Source organism: Oncorhynchus nerka, linkage group LG1 (assembly GCF_034236695.1).
Source record: "Oncorhynchus nerka isolate Pitt River linkage group LG1, Oner_Uvic_2.0, whole genome shotgun sequence".
Taxonomy (NCBI): domain Eukaryota; kingdom Metazoa; phylum Chordata; class Actinopteri; order Salmoniformes; family Salmonidae; genus Oncorhynchus; species Oncorhynchus nerka.
The window spans coordinates 58,570,093-58,591,159 of record NC_088396.1 but is presented as its reverse complement, the minus strand read 5'-3'; the positions used below and the strand labels follow the sequence as shown (position 1 = coordinate 58,591,159).

The following is a 21,067-nucleotide window of genomic DNA, read 5'->3' as shown; positions in this document are numbered from 1 at the left end:
GGTGTTCAATGCAGCTCGCCCCTCTAATATAACAGCAGTAACATGGTGTTCAATGCAGCTCGCCCTCTAATATAACAGCAGTAACATGGTGTTCAATGCAGCTCGCCCCTCTAATATAACAGCAGTAACATGGTGTTCAATGCAGCACGCCCCTCTAATATAACAGCAGTAACATGGTGTTCAATGCAGCTCGCCCCTCTAATATAACAGCAGTAACATGGTGTTCAATGCAGCACGCCCCTCTAATATAACAGCAGTAACATGGTGTTCAATGCAGCTCGCCCCTCTAATATAACAGCAGTAACATGGTGTTCAATGCAGCACGCCCCTCTAATATAACAGCAGTAACATGGTGTTCAATGCAGCACGCCCCTCTAATATAACAGCAGTAACATGGTGTTCAATGCTGCTCGCCCCTCTAATATAACAGCAGTAACATGGTGTTCAATGCTGCTCGCCCCTCTTAATATAACAGCAGTAACATGGTGTTCAATGCAGCTCGCCCCTCTAATATAACAGCAGTAACATGGTGTTCAATGCAGCTCGCCCCTCTAATATAACAGCAGTAACATGGTGTTCAATGCAGCACGCCCCTCTAATATAACAGCAGTAACATGGTGTTCAATGCTGCTCGCCCCTCTAATATAACAGCAGTAACATGGTGTTCAATGCTGCTCGCCCCTCTAATATAACAGCAGTAACATGGTGTTCAATGCAGCTCGCCCCTCTAATATAACAGCAGTAACATGGTGTTCAATGCAGCACGCCCCTCTAATATAACAGCAGTAACATGGTGTTCAATGCAGCACGCCCCTCTAATATAACAGCAGTAACATGGTGTTCAATGCAGCACGCCCCTCTAATATAACAGCAGTAACATGGTGTTCAATGCAGCACGCCCCTCTAATATAACAGCAGTAACATGGTGTTCAATGCAGCTCGCCCCTCTAATATAACAGCAGTAACATGGTGTTCAATGCAGCTCGCCCCTCTAATATAACAGCAGTAACATGGTGTTCAATGCAGCACGCCCCTCTAATATAACAGCAGTAACATGGTGTTCAATGCAGCTCGCCCCTCTAATATAACAGCAGTAACATGGTGTTCAATGCAGCACGCCCCTCTAATATAACAGCAGTAACATGGTGTTCAATGCAGCTCGCCCCTCTAATATAACAGCAGTAACATGGTGTTCAATGCAGCACGCCCCTCTAATATAACAGCAGTAACATGGTGTTCAATGCAGCTCGCCCCTCTAATATAACAGCAGTAACATGGTGTTCAATGCAGCTCGCCCCTCTAATATAACAGCAGTAACATGGTGTTCAATGCAGCTCGCCCCTCTAATATAACAGCAGTAACATGGTGTTCAATGCAGCTCGCCCTCTAATATAACAGCAGTAACATGGTGTTCAATGCAGCACGCCCCTCTAATATAACAGCAGTAACATGGTGTTCAATGCAGCTCGCCCCTCTAATATAACAGCAGTAACATGGTGTTCAATGCAGCACGCCCCTCTAATATAACAGCAGTAACATGGTGTTCAATGCAGCTCGCCCCTCTAATATAACAGCAGTAACACGGTGTTCAATGCAGCTCGCCCCTCTAATATAACAGCAGCAACATGGTGTTCAATGCAGCTCGCCCCTCTAATATAACAGCAGCAACATGGTGTTCAATGCAGCTCGCCCCTCTAACAGCAGCAACATGGTGTTCAATGCAGCTCGCCCCTCTAATATAACGGCAGTAACATGGTGTTCAATGCAGCTCGCCCCTCTAATATAACAGCAGTAACATGGTGTTCAATGCAGCTCGCCCCTCTAACAGCAGCAACATGGTGTTCAATGCAGCACGCCCCTCTAATATAACAGCAGTAACATGGTGTTCAATGCAGCACGCCCCTCTAATATAACAGCAGTAACATGGTGTTCAATGCAGCTCGCCCCTCTAACAGCAGTAACATGGTGTTCAATGCAGCACGCCCCTCTAATATAACAGCAGTAACATGGTGTTCAATGCAGCACGCCCCTCTAATATAACAGCAGTAACATGGTGTTCAATGCAGCTCGCCCCTCTAATATAACAGCAGTAACATGGTGTTCAATGCAGCTCGCCCTCTAATATAACAGCAGTAACATGGTGTTCAATGCAGCACGCCCCTCTAATATAACAGCAGTAACATGGTGTTCAATGCAGCACGCCCCTCTAATATAACAGCAGTAACATGGTGTTCAATGCAGCTCGCCCCTCTAATATAACAGCAGTAACATGGTGTTCAATGCAGCTCGCCCCTCTAATATAACAGCAGTAACATGGTGTTCAATGCAGCTCGCCCCTCTAATATAACAGCAGTAACATGGTGTTCAATGCAGCACGCCCCTCTAATATAACAGCAGTAACATGGTGTTCAATGCAGCTTACACACGCCCCTCTAATATAACAGCAGTAACATGGTGTTCAATGCTGCTCGCCCCTCTAATATAACAGCAGTAACATGGTGTTCAATGCTGCTCGCCCTCTAATATAACAGCAGTAACATGGTGTTCAATGCAGCTCGCCCTCTAATATAACAGCAGTAACATGGTGTTCAATGCAGCTCGCCCCTCTAATATAACAGCAGTAACATGGTGTTCAATGCAGCACGCCCCTCTAATATAACAGCAGTAACATGGTGTTCAATGCTGCTCGCCCCTCTAATATAACAGCAGTAACATGGTGTTCAATGCTGCTCGCCCCTCTAATATAACAGCAGTAACATGGTGTTCAATGCAGCTCGCCCCTCTAATATAACAGCAGTAACATGGTGTTCAATGCAGCACGCCCCTCTAATATAACAGCAGTAACATGGTGTTCAATGCAGCACGCCCCTCTAATATAACAGCAGTAACATGGTGTTCAATGCAGCTCGCCCCTCTAATATAACAGCAGTAACATGGTGTTCAATGCAGCACGCCCCTCTAATATAACAGCAGTAACATGGTGTTCAATGCAGCTCGCCCCTCTAATATAACAGCAGTAACATGGTGTTCAATGCAGCACGCCCTCTAATATAACAGCAGTAACATGGTGTTCAATGCAGCTCGCCCCTCTAATATAACAGCAGTAACATGGTGTTCAATGCAGCTCGCCCCTCTAATATAACAGCAGTAACATGGTGTTCAATGCAGCTCGCCCCTCTAATATAACAGCAGTAACATGGTGTTCAATGCAGCTCGCCCCTCTAATATAACAGCAGTAACATGGTGTTCAATGCAGCACGCCCCTCTAATATAACAGCAGTAACATGGTGTTCAATGCAGCTCGCCCCTCTAATATAACAGCAGTAACATGGTGTTCAATGCAGCACGCCCCTCTAATATAACAGCAGTAACATGGTGTTCAATGCAGCTCGCCCTCTAATATAACAGCAGTAACATGGTGTTCAATGCAGCACGCCCCTCTAATATAACAGCAGTAACATGGTGTTCAATGCAGCTCGCCCCTCTAATATAACAGCAGTAACACGGTGTTCAATGCAGCTCGCCCCTCTAATATAACAGCAGTAACACGGTGTTCAATGCAGCACGCCCCTCTAATATAACAGCAGTAACATGGTGTTCAATGCAGCACGCCCCTCTAATATAACAGCAGTAACATGGTGTTCAATGCAGCTCGCCCCTCTAATATAACAGCAGTAACATGGTGTTCAATGCAGCTCGCCCCTCTAATATAACAGCAGTAACATGGTGTTCAATGCAGCTCGCCCCTCTAATATAACAGCAGTAACATGGTGTTCAATGCAGCACGCCCCTCTAATATAACAGCAGTAACATGGTGTTCAATGCAGCTCGCCCCTCTAATATAACAGCAGTAACATGGTGTTCAATGCAGCACGCCCCTCTAATATAACAGCAGTAACATGGTGTTCAATGCAGCACGCCCCTCTAATATAACAGCAGTAACATGGTGTTCAATGCAGCTCGCCCCTCTAATATAACAGCAGTAACATGGTGTTCAATGCAGCACGCCCCTCTAATATAACAGCAGTAACATGGTGTTCAATGCAGCACGCCCCTCTAATATAACAGCAGTAACATGGTGTTCAATGCAGCACGCCCCTCTAATATAACAGCAGTAACATGGTGTTCAATGCAGCACGCCCCTCTAATATAACAGCAGTAACATGGTGTTCAATGCAGCTCGCCCCTCTAATATAACAGCAGTAACATGTTGTTCAATGCAGCACGCCCCTCTAATATAACAGCAGTAACATGGTGTTCAATGCAGCACGCCCCTCTAATATAACAGCAGTAACATGGTGTTCAATGCAGCACGCCCCTCTAATATAACAGCAGTAACATGGTGTTCAATGCAGCTCGCCCCTCTAATATAACAGCAGTAACATGGTGTTCAATGCAGCTCGCCCTCTAATATAACAGCAGCAACATGGTGTTCAATGCAGCACGCCCCTCTAATATAACAGCAGTAACATGGTGTTCAATGCAGCACGCCCCTCTAATATAACAGCAGTAACATGGTGTTCAATGCAGCACGCCCCTCTAATATAACAGCAGTAACATGGTGTTCAATGCAGCTCGCCCCTCTAATATAACAGCAGCAACATGGTGTTCAATGCAGCTCGCCCCTCTAACAGCAGTAACATGGTGTTCAATGCAGCTCGCCCCTCTAATATAACAGCAGTAACATGGTGTTCAATGCAGCACGCCCCTCTAATATAACAGCAGTAACATGGTGTTCAATGCAGCACGCCCCTCTAATATAACAGCAGTAACATGGTGTTCAATGCAGCACGCCCCTCTAATATAACAGCAGTAACATGGTGTTCAATGCAGCACGCCCCTCTAATATAACAGCAGTAACATGGTGTTCAATGCAGCACGCCCCTCTAATATAACAGCAGTAACACGGTGTTCAATGCAGCACGCCCCTCTAATATAACAGCAGTAACATGGTGTTCAATGCAGCTCGCCCCTCTAATATAACAGCAGTAACATGGTGTTCAATGCAGCTCGCCCCTCTAATATAACAGCAGTAACATGGTGTTCAATGCAGCACGCCCCTCTAATATAACAGCAGTAACATGGTGTTCAATGCAGCACGCCCCTCTAATATAACAGCAGTAACATGGTGTTCAATGCAGCACGCCCCTCTAATATAACAGCAGTAACATGGTGTTCAATGCAGCACGCCCCTCTAATATAACAGCAGTAACATGGTGTTCAATGCAGCACGCCCCTCTAATATAACAGCAGTAACATGGTGTTCAATGCAGCACGCCCCTCTAACAGCAGTAACATGGTGTTCAATGCAGCACGCCCCTCTAATATAACAGCAGTAACACGGTGTTCAATGCAGCACGCCCCTCTAATATAACAGCAGTAACATGGTGTTCAATGCAGCTCGCCCCTCTAATATAACAGCAGTAACATGGTGTTCAATGCAGCTCGCCCCTCTAATATAACAGCAGTAACATGGTGTTCAATGCAGCACGCCCCTCTAATATAACAGCAGTAACATGGTGTTCAATGCAGCTCGCCCCTCTAATATAACAGCAGTAACATGGTGTTCAATGCAGCACGCCCCTCTAATATAACAGCAGTAACATGGTGTTCAATGCAGCTCGCCCCTCTAATATAACAGCAGTAACATGGTGTTCAATGCAGCACGCCCCTCTAATATAACAGCAGTAACATGGTGTTCAATGCAGCTCGCCCCTCTAATATAACAGCAGTAACATGGTGTTCAATGCAGCTCGCCCCTCTAATATAACAGCAGTAACACGGTGTTCAATGCAGCACGCCCCTCTAATATAACAGCAGTAACATGGTGTTCAATGCAGCACGCCCCTCTAATATAACAGCAGTAACATGGTGTTCAATGCAGCTCGCCCCTCTAATATAACAGCAGTAACATGGTGTTCAATGCAGCTCGCCCCTCTAATATAACAGCAGTAACATGGTGTTCAATGCAGCTCGCCCCTCTAATATAACAGCAGTAACATGGTGTTCAATGCAGCACGCCCCTCTAATATAACAGCAGTAACATGGTGTTCAATGCAGCTCGCCCCTATAATATAACAGCAGTAACATGGTGTTCAATGCAGCACGCCCTCTAATATAACAGCAGTAACATGGTGTTCAATGCAGCTCGCCCCTCTAATATAACAGCAGTAACATGGTGTTCAATGCAGCACGCCCCTCTAATATAACAGCAGTAACATGGTGTTCAATGCAGCTCGCCCCTCTAATATAACAGCAGTAACATGGTGTTCAATGCAGCTCGCCCCTCTAATATAACAGCAGTAACACGGTGTTCAATGCAGCACGCCCCTCTAATATAACAGCAGTAACATGGTGTTCAATGCAGCACGCCCCTCTAACAGCAGTAACATGGTGTTCAATGCAGCACGCCCCTCTAATATAACAGCAGTAACATGGTGTTCAATGCAGCACGCCCCTCTAATATAACAGCAGTAACATGGTGTTCAATGCAGCACGCCCCTCTAATATAACAGCAGTAACATGGTGTTCAATGCCTCTCGCCCCTCTAATATAACAGCAGTAACATGGTGTTCAATGCAGCTCGCCCCTCTAATATAACAGCAGCAACATGGTGTTCAATGCAGCTCGCCCCTCTAATATAACAGCAGTAACATGGTGTTCAATGCAGCACGCCCCTCTAATATAACAGCAGTAACATGGTGTTCAATGCAGCACGCCCCTCTAATATAACAGCAGTAACATGGTGTTCAATGCAGCACGCCCCTCTAATATAACAGCAGTAACATGGTGTTCAATGCAGCTCGCCCCTCTAATATAACAGCAGCAACATGGTGTTCAATGCAGCTCGCCCCTCTAACAGCAGTAACATGGTGTTCAATGCAGCTCGCCCCTCTAATATAACAGCAGTAACATGGTGTTCAATGCAGCACGCCCCTCTAATATAACAGCAGTAACATGGTGTTCAATGCAGCACGCCCCTCTAATATAACAGCAGTAACATGGTGTTCAATGCAGCACGCCCCTCTAATATAACAGCAGTAACATGGTGTTCAATGCAGCACGCCCCTCTAATATAACAGCAGTAACATGGTGTTCAATGCAGCACGCCCCTCTAATATAACAGCAGTAACACGGTGTTCAATGCAGCACGCCCCTCTAATATAACAGCAGTAACATGGTGTTCAATGCAGCACGCCCCTCTAATATAACAGCAGTAACATGGTGTTCAATGCAGCACGCCCCTCTAATATAACAGCAGTAACATGGTGTTCAATGCAGCACGCCCCTCTAACAGCAGTAACATGGTGTTCAATGCAGCACGCCCCTCTAATATAACAGCAGTAACATGGTGTTCAATGCAAATCGCCCCTCTAATATAACAGCAGTAACATGGTGTTCAATGCAGCTCGCCCCTCTAATATAACAGCAGTAACATGGTGTTCAATGCAGCACGCCCCTCTAATATAACAGCAGTAACATGGTGTTCAATGCAGCACGCCCCTCTAATATAACAGCAGTAACATGGTGTTCAATGCAGCACGCCCCTCTAATATAACAGCAGTAACATGGTGTTCAATGCAGCACGCCCCTCTAATATAACAGCAGTAACATGGTGTTCAATGCAGCACGCCCCTCTAATATAACAGCAGTAACATGGTGTTCAATGCAGCACGCCCCTCTAACAGCAGTAACATGGTGTTCAATGCAGCACGCCCCTCTAACAGCAGTAACATGGTGTTCAATGCAGCACGCCCCTCTAATATAACAGCAGTAACATGGTGTTCAATGCAGCTCGCCCCTCTAATATAACAGCAGTAACATGGTGTTCAATGCAGCACGCCCCTCTAATATAACAGCAGTAACATGGTGTTCAATGCAGCACGCCCCTCTAATATAACAGCAGTAACATGGTGTTCAATGCAGCACGCCCCTCTAATATAACAGCAGTAACACGGTGTTCAATGCAGCACGCCCCTCTAATATAACAGCAGTAACACGGTGTTCAATGCAGCACGCCCCTCTAACAGCAGTAACATGGTGTTCAATGCAGCACGCCCCTCTAATATAACAGCAGTAACATGGTGTTCAATGTAGCACGCCCCTCTAATATAACAGCAGTAACATGGTGTTCAATGCAGCACGCCCCTCTAATATAACAGCAGTAACATGGTGTTCAATGCCTCTCGCCCCTCTAATATAACAGCAGTAACATGGTGTTCAATGCAGCTCGCCCCTCTAATATAACAGCAGCAACATGGTGTTCAATGCAGCTCGCCCCTCTAATATAACAGCAGTAACATGGTGTTCAATGCAGCACGCCCCTCTAATATAACAGCAGTAACATGGTGTTCAATGCAGCACGCCCCTCTAATATAACAGCAGTAACATGGTGTTCAATGCAGCACGCCCCTCTAATATAACAGCAGTAACATGGTGTTCAATGCAGCTCGCCCCTCTAATATAACAGCAGCAACATGGTGTTCAATGCAGCTCGCCCCTCTAACAGCAGTAACATGGTGTTCAATGCAGCTCGCCCCTCTAATATAACAGCAGTAACATGGTGTTCAATGCAGCACGCCCCTCTAATATAACAGCAGTAACATGGTGTTCAATGCAGCACGCCCCTCTAATATAACAGCAGTAACATGGTGTTCAATGCAGCACGCCCCTCTAATATAACAGCAGTAACATGGTGTTCAATGCAGCACGCCCCTCTAATATAACAGCAGTAACATGGTGTTCAATGCAGCACGCCCCTCTAATATAACAGCAGTAACACGGTGTTCAATGCAGCACGCCCCTCTAATATAACAGCAGTAACACGGTGTTCAATGCAGCACGCCCCTCTAATATAACAGCAGTAACATGGTGTTCAATGCAGCTCGCCCCTCTAATATAACAGCAGTAACATGGTGTTCAATGCAGCTCGCCCCTCTAATATAACAGCAGTAACATGGTGTTCAATGCAGCACGCCCCTCTAATATAACAGCAGTAACATGGTGTTCAATGCAGCACGCCCCTCTAATATAACAGCAGTAACATGGTGTTCAATGCAGCACGCCCTCTAATATAACAGCAGTAACATGGTGTTCAATGCAGCACGCCCCTCTAATATAACAGCAGTAACATGGTGTTCAATGCAGCACGCCCCTCTAACAGCAGTAACATGGTGTTCAATGCAGCACGCCCCTCTAACAGCAGTAACATGGTGTTCAATGCAGCACGCCCCTCTAATATAACAGCAGTAACACGGTGTTCAATGCAGCACGCCCCTCTAATATAACAGCAGTAACATGGTGTTCAATGCAGCACGCCCCTCTAACAGCAGTAACATGGTGTTCAATGCAGCACGCCCCTCTAATATAACAGCAGTAACATGGTGTTCAATGCAGCACGCCCCTCTAATATAACAGCAGTAACATGGTGTTCAATGCAGCACGCCCTCTAATATAACAGCAGTAACATGGTGTTCAATGCAGCTCGCCCCTCTAATATAACAGCAGTAACATGGTGTTCAATGCAGCTCGCCCCTCTAATATAACAGCAGCAACATGGTGTTCAATGCAGCTCGCCCCTCTAATATAACAGCAGTAACATGGTGTTCAATGCAGCACGCCCCTCTAATATAACAGCAGTAACATGGTGTTCAATGCAGCTCGCCCCTCTAATATAACAGCAGTAACATGGTGTTCAATGCAGCTCGCCCCTCTAATATAACAGCAGTAACATGGTGTTCAATGCAGCACGCCCCTCTAATATAACAGCAGTAACATGGTGTTCAATGCAGCACGCCCCTCTAATATAACAGCAGTAACATGGTGTTCAATGCAGCACGCCCTCTAATATAACAGCAGTAACATGGTGTTCAATGCAGCTCGCCCCTCTAATATAACAGCAGTAACATGGTGTTCAATGCAGCACGCCCCTCTAATATAACAGCAGTAACATGGTGTTCAATGCAGCACGCCCCTCTAATATAACAGCAGTAACATGGTGTTCAATGCAGCACGCCCCTCTAATATAACAGCAGTAACATGGTGTTCAATGCAGCACGCCCCTCTAATATAACAGCAGTAACATGGTGTTCAATGCAGCACGCCCCTCTAATATAACAGCAGTAACATGGTGTTCAATGCAGCACACCCCTCTAATATAACAGCAGTAACATGGTGTTCAATGCAGCTCGCCCCTCTAATATAACAGCAGTAACATGGTGTTCAATGCAGCACGCCCCTCTAATATAACAGCAGTAACACGGTGTTCAATGCAGCACGCCCCTCTAATATAACAGCAGTAACACGGTGTTCAATGCAGCTCGCCCCTCTAATATAACAGCAGTAACATGGTGTTCAATGCAGCACGCCCCTCTAATATAACAGCAGTAACATGGTGTTCAATGCAGCACGCCCCTCTAATATAACAGCAGTAACATGGTGTTCAATGCAGCTCGCCCCTCTAATATAACAGCAGTAACATGGTGTTCAATGCAGCACGCCCCTCTAATATAACAGCAGTAACATGGTGTTCAATGCAGCACGCCCCTCTAATATAACAGCAGTAACATGGTGTTCAATGCAGCACGCCCCTCTAATATAACAGCAGTAACATGGTGTTCAATGCAGCTCGCCCCTCTAACAGCAGTAACATGGTGTTCAATGCAGCACGCCCCTCTAATATAACAGCAGTAACATGGTGTTCAATGCAGCACGCCCCTCTAATATAACAGCAGTAACATGGTGTTCAATGCAGCACGCCCCTCTAATATAACAGCAGTAACATGGTGTTCAATGCAGCACGCCCCTCTAATATAACAGCAGTAACATGGTGTTCAATGCAGCACGCCCCTCTAATATAACAGCAGTAACATGGTGTTCAATGCAGCTCGCCCCTCTAATATAACAGCAGTAACATGGTGTTCAATGCAGCACGCCCCTCTAATATAACAGCAGTAACATGGTGTTCAATGCAGCACGCCCCTCTAATATAACAGCAGTAACATGGTGTTCAATGCAGCACGCCCCTCTAATATAACAGCAGTAACATGGTGTTCAATGCAGCACGCCCCTCTAATATAACAGCAGTAACATGGTGTTCAATGCAGCACGCCCCTCTAATATAACAGCAGTAACATGGTGTTCAATGCAGCACGCCCCTCTAATATAACAGCAGTAACATGGTGTTCAATGCAGCTCGCCCCTCTAATATAACAGCAGTAACATGGTGTTCAATGCAGCTCGCCCCTCTAATATAACAGCAGTAACATGGTGTTCAATGCAGCTCGCCCCTCTAATATAACAGCAGTAACATGGTGTTCAATGCAGCACGCCCCTCTAATATAACAGCAGTAACATGGTGTTCAATGCAGCACGCCCCTCTAATATAACAGCAGTAACATGGTGTTCAATGCAGCACGCCCCTCTAATATAACAGCAGTAACATGGTGTTCAATGCAGCTCGCCCCTCTAACAGCAGTAACATGGTGTTCAATGCAGCTCGCCCCTCTAACAGCAGTAACATGGTGTTCAATGCAGCTCGCCCCTCTAATATAACAGCAGTAACATGGTGTTCAATGCAGCTCGCCCCTCTAACAGCAGTAACATGGTGTTCAATGCAGCTCGCCCCTCTAACAGCAGTAACATGGTGTTCAATGCAGCACGCCCCTCTAATATAACAGCAGTAACATGGTGTTCAATGCAGCTCGCCCCTCTAATATAACAGCAGTAACATGGTGTTCAATGCAGCTCGCCCCTCTAATATAACAGCAGTAACATGGTGTTCAATGCAGCACGCCCCTCTAATATAACAGCAGTAACATGGTGTTCAATGCAGCACGCCCCTCTAATATAACAGCAGTAACATGGTGTTCAATGCAGCACGCCCCTCTAATATAACAGCAGTAACATGGTGTTCAATGCAGCACGCCCCTCTAATATAACAGCAGTAACATGGTGTTCAATGCAGCTCGCCCCTCTAATATAACAGCAGTAACATGGTGTTCAATGCAGCTCGCCCCTCTAATATAACAGCAGTAACATGGTGTTCAATGCAGCACGCCCTCTAATATAACAGCAGCAACATGGTGTTCAATGCAGCTCGCCCCTCTAATATAACAGCAGTAACATGGTGTTCAATGCAGCACGCCCCTCTAATATAACAGCAGTAACATGGTGTTCAATGCAGCTCGCCCCTCTAATATAACAGCAGTAACATGGTGTTCAATGCAGCACGCCCCTCTAATATAACAGCAGTAACATGGTGTTCAATGCAGCACGCCCCTCTAATATAACAGCAGTAACATGGTGTTCAATGCAGCTCGCCCCTCTAATATAACAGCAGTAACATGGTGTTCAATGCAGCACGCCCCTCTAATATAACAGCAGTAACATGGTGTTCAATGCAGCACGCCCCTCTAATATAACAGCAGTAACATGGTGTTCAATGCAGCACGCCCCTCTAATATAACAGCAGTAACATGGTGTTCAATGCAGCACGCCCCTCTAATATAACAGCAGTAACATGGTGTTCAATGCAGCACGCCCCTCTAATATAACAGCAGTAACATGGTGTTCAAAGACACACAACAACTACTGCTAGTCCACCTAAACCTTCTAGAACATGCTGATTCATGTATCTCTCTATTACCTACATTGAATACGTAGCATGTTAATTCAATCTGCTTGGACCAATGCCAAACACCTGTCCAACGTCCTCTGGGTGGCAGATGGCTATCATAGATCAGAACGATGAGCTATACATCAGCAGAGTGCCCTTCTATAAAACTAGACATTGCTCCTTCCGTGCAAATGTTGCTGATCAGTACAATAAAATGGGTCCTACATGGAAGGGAAACCGATTGTTTGTTATCTGTAGCCCCATAAAGCCAGCTAAAACACCATCAATAAGACAATGTATGCACACACTACTATTAAATATGCATTCACCTGTATTGTGGATAAGGCTGCATCTTGATTTTCCAAGAGTATCAAGAGATTAACCATTCAAATCAATGTCTACCATTATCTTATTATGTAGTTAGATTGTTTATACCAAAGTATAATTAATTAATACATGTCTGTATCTGAAAAAAGTAGAAAAACTGTCAAATGTAATGATGACATTGAACTCAGAAGATATCCAATGACTGAACAGCTGTAGCTGAGTTTATTATTCTGTAACGTTGGCCAATACGCCTTGTTTTCTAGCCGTGGTTTCTGTAGCTGAGTTTATTATTCTGTAACGTTGGCCAATACGCCTTGTTTTCTAGCCGTGGTTTCTGTAGCTGAGTTTATTATTCTGTAACGTTGGCCAATACGCCTTGTTTTCTAGCCGTGGTTTCTGTAGCTGAGTTTATTATTCTGTAACGTTGGCCAATACGCCTTGTTTTCTAGCCGTGGTTTCTGTAGCTGAGTTTATTATTCTGTAACGTTGGCCAATACGCCTTGTTTTCTAGCCGTGGTTTCTGTAGCTGAGTTTATTATTCTGTAACGTTGGCCAATACGCCTTGTTTTCTAGCCGTGGTTTCTGTAGCTGAGTTTATTATTCTGTAACGTTGGCCAATACGCCTTGTTTTCTAGCCGTGGTTTCTGTAGCTGAGTTTATTATTCTGTAACGTTGGCCAATACGCCTTGTTTTCTAGCCGTGGTTTCGGTTAGCTATCGACTATAGGGATGGTATTTACTATTTTGATACTGAACCTGGTATCGACATCAGAGTCAAAATTCAGACAAACTATAACAGGGCACACAGACACCAGACACTGTAGCTGGTACAACAGGGCACACAGACACTGTAGCTGGTACAACAGGGCACACAGACACTGTAGCTGGTACAACAGGGCACACAGACACTGTAGCTGGTACAACAGGGCACACAGACACTGTAGCTGGTACAACAGGGCACACAGACACTGTAGCTGGTACAACAGGGCACACAGACACTGTAGCTGGTACAACAGGGCACACAGACACTGTAGCTGGTACAACAGGGCACACAGACACTGTAGCTGGTACAAGAGGGCACACAGACACTGTAGCTGGTACAAGAGGGCACACAGACACCAGACAGGGCTGGGTAATAGCTCATTTATAAATACCATCGGTAAGACCGAGGGATCTGTAACCTTCGTACTTACGGTCCATCAGAGTCAGATAGATAGCAGGCCAAAAGCTGTCTCCGGGGACACCGTTCATCGGTCACCCCTCTAAATGACCTCTATCACAACTCAGGAACTGACCCTTACCCATCCCAGCACACTATTGTAAATCAACTGCAGGTACATTCCATGTTTCAAATGAAAATCCTCTCTCTCCACTAGTGAATGAAATCAGTCACATGTTAACATGAGTAGAGTGAAGCAGAGGTTTACAGGAGGATGTTGTTACTGCTGAGTGGATAGATATGCCTCTTACTGAGCTCTCATTGACAGATGTTGCCATGGCTACCCGGGTTGACAGTGGGACTCACCATCAGCGGTTTCCATGACGCCGGAGTGGTTGTACCCCCTGGGGACCACCTTCACCGACGCCACCGGGGGTCTGTCTCTGTCCGCATGCAGCGAGTGTTCCAATAGGCCAGTCACGTCTGGGGGGGCGGAGTGGTTATCTGTGTGGAGGTCAGAAGTCAAAGGCTGCTGGGACTAGTTAGGGTCAAACACTTTCATGTGATTTAATTCTAAGGCCTATTATGGGATTACATTGTCATTCAACACTTTAGTGCGCTCCTAAACACTATAGACCTGACAGGACTGGACTAGCTGAGAACTTAATATTTAGAACTTCACAGTCAAATCTATCATTTCTCTCAAGGGTATTATTGAGTGTTGATAGACGGCATCTAACCCCTTCATGGTGAGGAACTGCAAAAACTGAAGCCTGTGTTCTAGACTAGATGGAACAGGATTAACTGACGCCAGAGTTCTGGACTACATTACATTTACATTTAAGTCATTTAGCAGACGAACAGGATTAACTGAAGCCAGTATTCTATACCGCAGAGTACGACCCTGCCTCACACAGGAAGCGGCGCAGGTCCTAATCCAGGCACTTGTCATCTCCCGTCTGGATTACTGCAACTCGCTGTTGGCTGGGCTCCCTGCCTGTGCCATTAAACCCCTACAACTCATCCAGAACGCCGCAGCCCGTCTGGTGTTCAACCTTCCCAAGTTCTCTCACGTCACCCCGCTCCTCCGCTCTCTCCACTGGCTTCCAGTTGAAGCTCGCATCCGCTACAAGACCATGGTGCTTGCCTACGGAGCTGTGAGGGGAACGGCACCTCAGTACCTCCAGGCTCTGATCAGGCCCTACACCCAAACAAGGGCACTGCGTTCATCCACCTCTGGCCTGCTCGCCTCCCTACCACTGAGGAAGTACAGTTCCCGCTCAGCCCAGTTAAAACTGTTCGCTGCTCTGGCCCCCCAATGGTGGAACAAACTTCCTCACGACGCCAGGACAGCGGAGTCAATCACCACCTTCCGGAGACACCTGAAACCCCACCTCTTTAAGGAATACCTAGGATAGGATAAAGTAATCCTTCTCACCCCCTTAAAATATTTAGATGCACTATTGTAAAGTGGCTGTTCCACTGGATGTCATAAGGTGAAAGCACCAATTTGTAAGTCGCTCTGGATAAGAGCGTCTGCTAAATGACTTAAATGTAAAATGTAAATGTAGTTGGAACAGGATTAACTGAAGCCAGTATTCTAGACTAGATGGAACAGGATTAACTGAAACCAGTATTCTAGACTAGATGGAACAGGATTAACTGAAGCCAGTATTCTAGACTAGATGGAACAGGATTAACTGAAGCCAGTATTCTAGACTAGATGGAACAGGATTAACTGAAGCCAGAGTTCTGGACTAGATGGAACAGGATTAACTGAAGCCATTATTCTAGATGGAACAGGATTAACTGAAGCCAGTATTCTAGACTAGATGGAACAGGATTAACTGAAGTCAGTATTCTAGACTAGATGGAACAGGATTAACTGAAGCCAGAGTTCTGGACTAGATGGAACAGGATTCACTGAAGCCAGTATTCTAGACTCGATGGTCATGTCTGACCATTTATTTTAAGGATTACCTCATTGGCAAAGTGGGCAGCTTTAGGCAGGAAATGCCAACAAACAGCGAGTCATCGTATTTATATATATTTTTAAACTAATGAAAGAAAACCATTGGAAGTTACAGTTTTGTAAAGTTAGTGTGGGAGAGGTGGACAAATGATTGTTATCGATCAATAATGACAAATCTCCTGGCAACTTAGATGGAAAGCTGCACTCAACATGTACTTTACTGGTTCTAACAGCAGACCTATCACCTTGCTTCCAGCTCTTAGAAAACTGTTGGAAAAAATGGTGTTCGACCAAATACAATGCTTTTCCTTTAAACAAATGAACAGACTTTCAGCATGCTTATAGAGAAGGGCACTCAACATGTACTGCACCGACACAAATGACTGATGATTGGTTGAATGAAATTGATGATAATAAGATTGTGGGAGCTGTACTGTTAGATTTCAGTGCAGCCTGTAATATTATTGACCATAAATGGTTGTTGAGAAAACGTATGTTGGATTGAGAGATACCTAATAGAACAGAGGGTTTTCTTCAATTTTAGCTTCTCTAATGTTAAACATGTAAAGTGTGGTGTACTGCAGGGCCGCTCTTTAGGCCCTGTGGTCTTTTCTATTTTTACCAATGACCTGCCACTGGCATTAAACAAAGCCTGTGTGTGCATGTATGCTGATGATTCAACCATATACGCACCAGCAACCACAGTTAATGATGTCACTGAAACCCAGTTGCAGTCGGTTTTGGAATGGGTGGCCATCTCCAAAACTGAACATGTCTAAAACTAAGAGCTTTGCATTTGGTACAAATCAATCCTTAAGTTCTAGACCTCAGCTGAGACTAAATTACTTGGCGTTTCCTTAGATCAGCCTTTCTTAACATCGAGGACCTGTTAAGGGTCACGACATGTCTGAGTAAATGTATAATTATTTCGTTCATTAGTGGAATTGATTTGGCCAAGCGCAACTGCGCAACTCTCTGTTCAGTGCACACTCTGCTTAGAAGCTGTGTCTGTGCTCAGTTTGGCTGCTGCGCGAGTGGGAGAGATGCCTGTGCGCGAGTGGGAGAGATGCCTGTGCGCGAGTGGGAGAGATGCCTGTGCGCGAGTGGGAGAGATGCCTGTGCGCGAGTGGGAGAGATGCCTGTGCGCGAGTGGGAGAGATGCCTGTGCGCGAGTGGGAGAGATGCCTGTGCGCGAGTGGGAGAGATGCCTGTGCGCGAGTGGGAGAGATGCCTGTGCGCGAGTGGGAGAGATGCCTGTGCGCGAGTGGGAGAGATGCCTGTGTGCTTTGCGGTTTACCAGATATTTGGGGGGCAGTTTTATTGAAGATCCCACACGCTGCAGCACTGTTGTTCACCAGCAGATGCAGCTGTCAGCCACTGACTTGTAATTCCCACTCGCCATCACTCACAGCTGTCAGCAAACGGACTCAAGCTAGCCACAAGTTCTGACTGAGCTCATACAGCGATCAGTTTCTCTCCTGGTTTCATACACACGTGAGAATTAACGAGGAGCATCCACAATGTGTGTTGTGCAGGGAAGTGTTCAACTGTTCTGCCTGTGATAACGGAACCCTGACCTGTTCACCGGATGTGCTACCTGTCCCAGACCTGCTGTTTTCAACTCTCTAGAGACAGCAGGAGCGGTAGACTTTCTCCAGTTTCAACTGTTCTGCCTTATTATTATTCGACCATGCTGGTCATTTATGAACATTTGAACATCTTGGCCATGTTCTGTTATAATCTCCACCCGGCACAGCCAGAAGAGGACTGGCCACCCATCATAGCCTGGTCCCTATCTACCCGGCACAGCTAGAAGAGGACTGGCCACCCCTCATAGCCTGGTCCCTCTCTAGGTTTCTTCCTCGGTTCTGGCCTTTCTAGGGAGTTTTTCCTAGCCACCTAGGCGAGGAAACCCCCACCTTGCTGTTTGGGGTTTTAGGCTGAGATTCTGTACAGCACTTTGTGATATCAGCTGATGTAAGGGCTTTATAAATACATTTGATTGATTGAAGTGATTATTAATCAGTCTCTCAAAACGAACAAATTCAAACGAAACGTTCTGACCAAACATCCACACCATGACGGTAAACCCAGGAACTTCTTTCAGGAAACGAGTCAGCTAGCAAGGCACTGTTGTAATTTTATAATAGGTGATGATGATACTTGAAAGCAGAAATAATGGAGTACCATCTCTCTTAGTAGTCGATGTGAGTTTCTTTCAAGCAATTCCCTTACACATCTAATAGCTAGCTAGCTAACAAACATTAGCCAAAGCAAGGTAGCTAGCTACGGATTGTGCAACCCTCAGTAACTGCACCTCTCACTATAGAAATGATCGGGCCGACTGCACATCTCACTGTAGAAATGATCGGGCCGACTGCACATCTCACTGTAGAAATGATCGGGCCGACTGCACATCTCACTGTAGAAATGATCGGGCCGACTGCACATCTCACTATAGAAATGATCGGGCCGACTGCACATCTCACTGTAGAAATGATCGGGCCGACTGCACATCTCACTGTAGAAATGATCGGGCCGACTGCACATCTCACTACAAATGATCGGGCCGACTGCACATCTCACTGTAGAAATGATCGGGCCGACTGCACATCTCACTGTAGAAATGATGGGGCCGACTGCACATCTCACTACAAATGATCAGGCCTACTGCACATTTTACTGTGGAAATTGAGGCCTACTGCACATCTCACTGTAGAAATGATCGGGCCGACTGCACATCTCACTGTAGAAATGATCGGGCCGACTGCACATCTCACTACAAATGATCAGGCCTACTGCACATTTTACTGTGGAAATTGAGGCCTACTGCACATCTCACTAGAACTTACTGTTGAAAATCAGTCAAGGTTGGAACTGTTGCGGTTAAAATACGAGTAATCATTTTTATTATGGGTTGAAGCTTTTGAAGGCAAACACTCTCACAGTTCTGGGTAGCTCATCTACAGCAGGAAGTGGTCTCCTGCCTGACTGAGAAATCAGTAGATGTTCTGGTCCAGTTTAAAAAACAAGTACAGAAACAGACTCCATGCTGAGCATGACCTCAGGGTTGCACTGCCAAAACCTAAACCCAGAATAGACATGTTTGTTGAAAACTTCAACCAGCCACAGACCTCTCATCAGGACTGTGTGTGTTTTCTGGTCTACATCTGTGTGATGTGATCAATCAGTTTATTCCAGTTCAGAATAAAAACTGATTTATTGTATTTGAACAGCAACAGTTCCAACCTTGACAGATATAAGAGTGTTTTTAATGAGGGAAAATAAACACAAATATATATTTATTTGGTTATTTCATCAATTCAAATTTTTATTGTTCACATACACATGGTTAGCAGATGTTAATGCGAGTGTAGTGAAATGCTTGTGCTTCTAGTTCTGACCGTGCAGTAAAATCTAACATAACTACCACTGTAATCAGATCCAATTGATTATCCCACTAAAGTCCTTTAGTAAATGAATTGGGAAGCTAGTAGTTATTTATGTTCTAGCAACAAGCTCAGGAACACATTGGCTGGAGGTCCAACCTAGCAGCCAATCCCTGTTATCATTCAGCTCATCCAGAAGGATGTGGACATAGTGCAATACTTGAACAACTGAAATTATATTGGTCTCTCACCAGTAGATATGTAGCCTAACAACACGTCTGTCAAACTGGACAGATGTTTCACTACGTGTGGCTAATTCCAGCTATTATCTATACGTTCCTAGAGGTCTGTACTCAGCAGCTAGCTATTATCTACAGTGGGGCAAAAAAGTATTTAGTCAGCCGCCAATTGTGCAAGTTCTCCCACTTAAAAAGATGAGAGGCCTGTATTTTCATCATAGGTACACTTCAACTATGACAGACAAAATGGAGAGAAAAAAAATCCAGAAAATCACATTGTAGGATTTTTAATGAATTTATTTGCAAATTATGGTGAAAAAAAAGTATTTGGTCACCTACAAACAAGCAAGATTTCTGGCTCTCACAGACCTGTAACTTCTTTAAGAGGCTCCTCTGTCCTCCACTCGTTACCTGTATTAATGGCACCCGTTTGAACTTGTTATCAGTATAAAAGACACCTGTCCACAACCTCAAACAGTCACACTCCAAACTCCACTATGGCCAAGACCAAAGAGCTGTCAAAGGACACCAGAAACAAAATTGTAGACCTGCACCAGGCTGGGAAGACTGAATCTGCAATAGGTTTGAAGAAATCAACTGTGGGAGCAATTATTAGGAAATGGAAGACATACAAGACCACTGATAATCACCCTCGATCTGGGGATCCACGCAAGATCTCACCCCGTGGGGTCAAAATTATCACAAGAACGGTGAGCAAAAATCCCAGAACCACACGGGGGGACCTAGTGAATGACCTGCAGAGAGCTGGGACCAAAGTAACAAAGCCTACCATCAGTAACACACTATGCCGCCAGGGACTCAAATCCTGCAGTGCCAGATGTTTCCCCCTGCTTAAGCCAGTACATGTCCAGGCCCGTCTGAAGTTTGCTAGAGAGCATTTGGATGATCCAGAAGAAGATTGGGAGAATGTCATATGGTCAGATGAAACCAAAATATAATTTTGGTAAAAACTCAACTCGTCGTGTTTGGAGGACAAAGAATGCTGAGTTGCATCCAAAGAACACCATACCTACTGTGAAGCATGGGGGTGGAAACATCATGCTTTGGGGCTGTTTTTCTGCAAAGGGAAAACCTCCTTCCATCAGCAAGGGCATTGAAGATGAAACGTGGCTGGGTCTTTCAGCATGACAATGATCCCAAACACACCGCCCGGGCAACGAAGGAGTGGCTTCGTAAGAAGCATTTCAAGGTCCTGGAGTGGCCTAGCCAGTCTCCAGATCTCAAACTCCATAGAAAATCTTTAGAGGGAGTTGAAAGTCTGTGTTGCCCAGCAACAGCCCCAAAACATCACTGCTCTAGAGGAGATCTGCATGGAGGAATGGGCCAAAATACCAGCAACAGTGTG

General features: G+C 45.4%; 1 protein-coding gene across 1 annotated transcript in view; it reads right to left on the bottom strand.

Moving 5' to 3' along the window:
* Nucleotides 1–21,067, bottom strand: part of dip2a (disco-interacting protein 2 homolog A) — a 299,931-nt gene that overhangs the window by 176,750 nt on the left and 102,114 nt on the right. Inside the window, exon 6 of the mRNA XM_065019803.1 lies at nt 14,468–14,605. Coding sequence (XP_064875875.1) covers nt 14,468–14,605 — 138 coding nt within the window. The remainder of the gene's footprint in view (nt 1–14,467; nt 14,606–21,067) is intronic.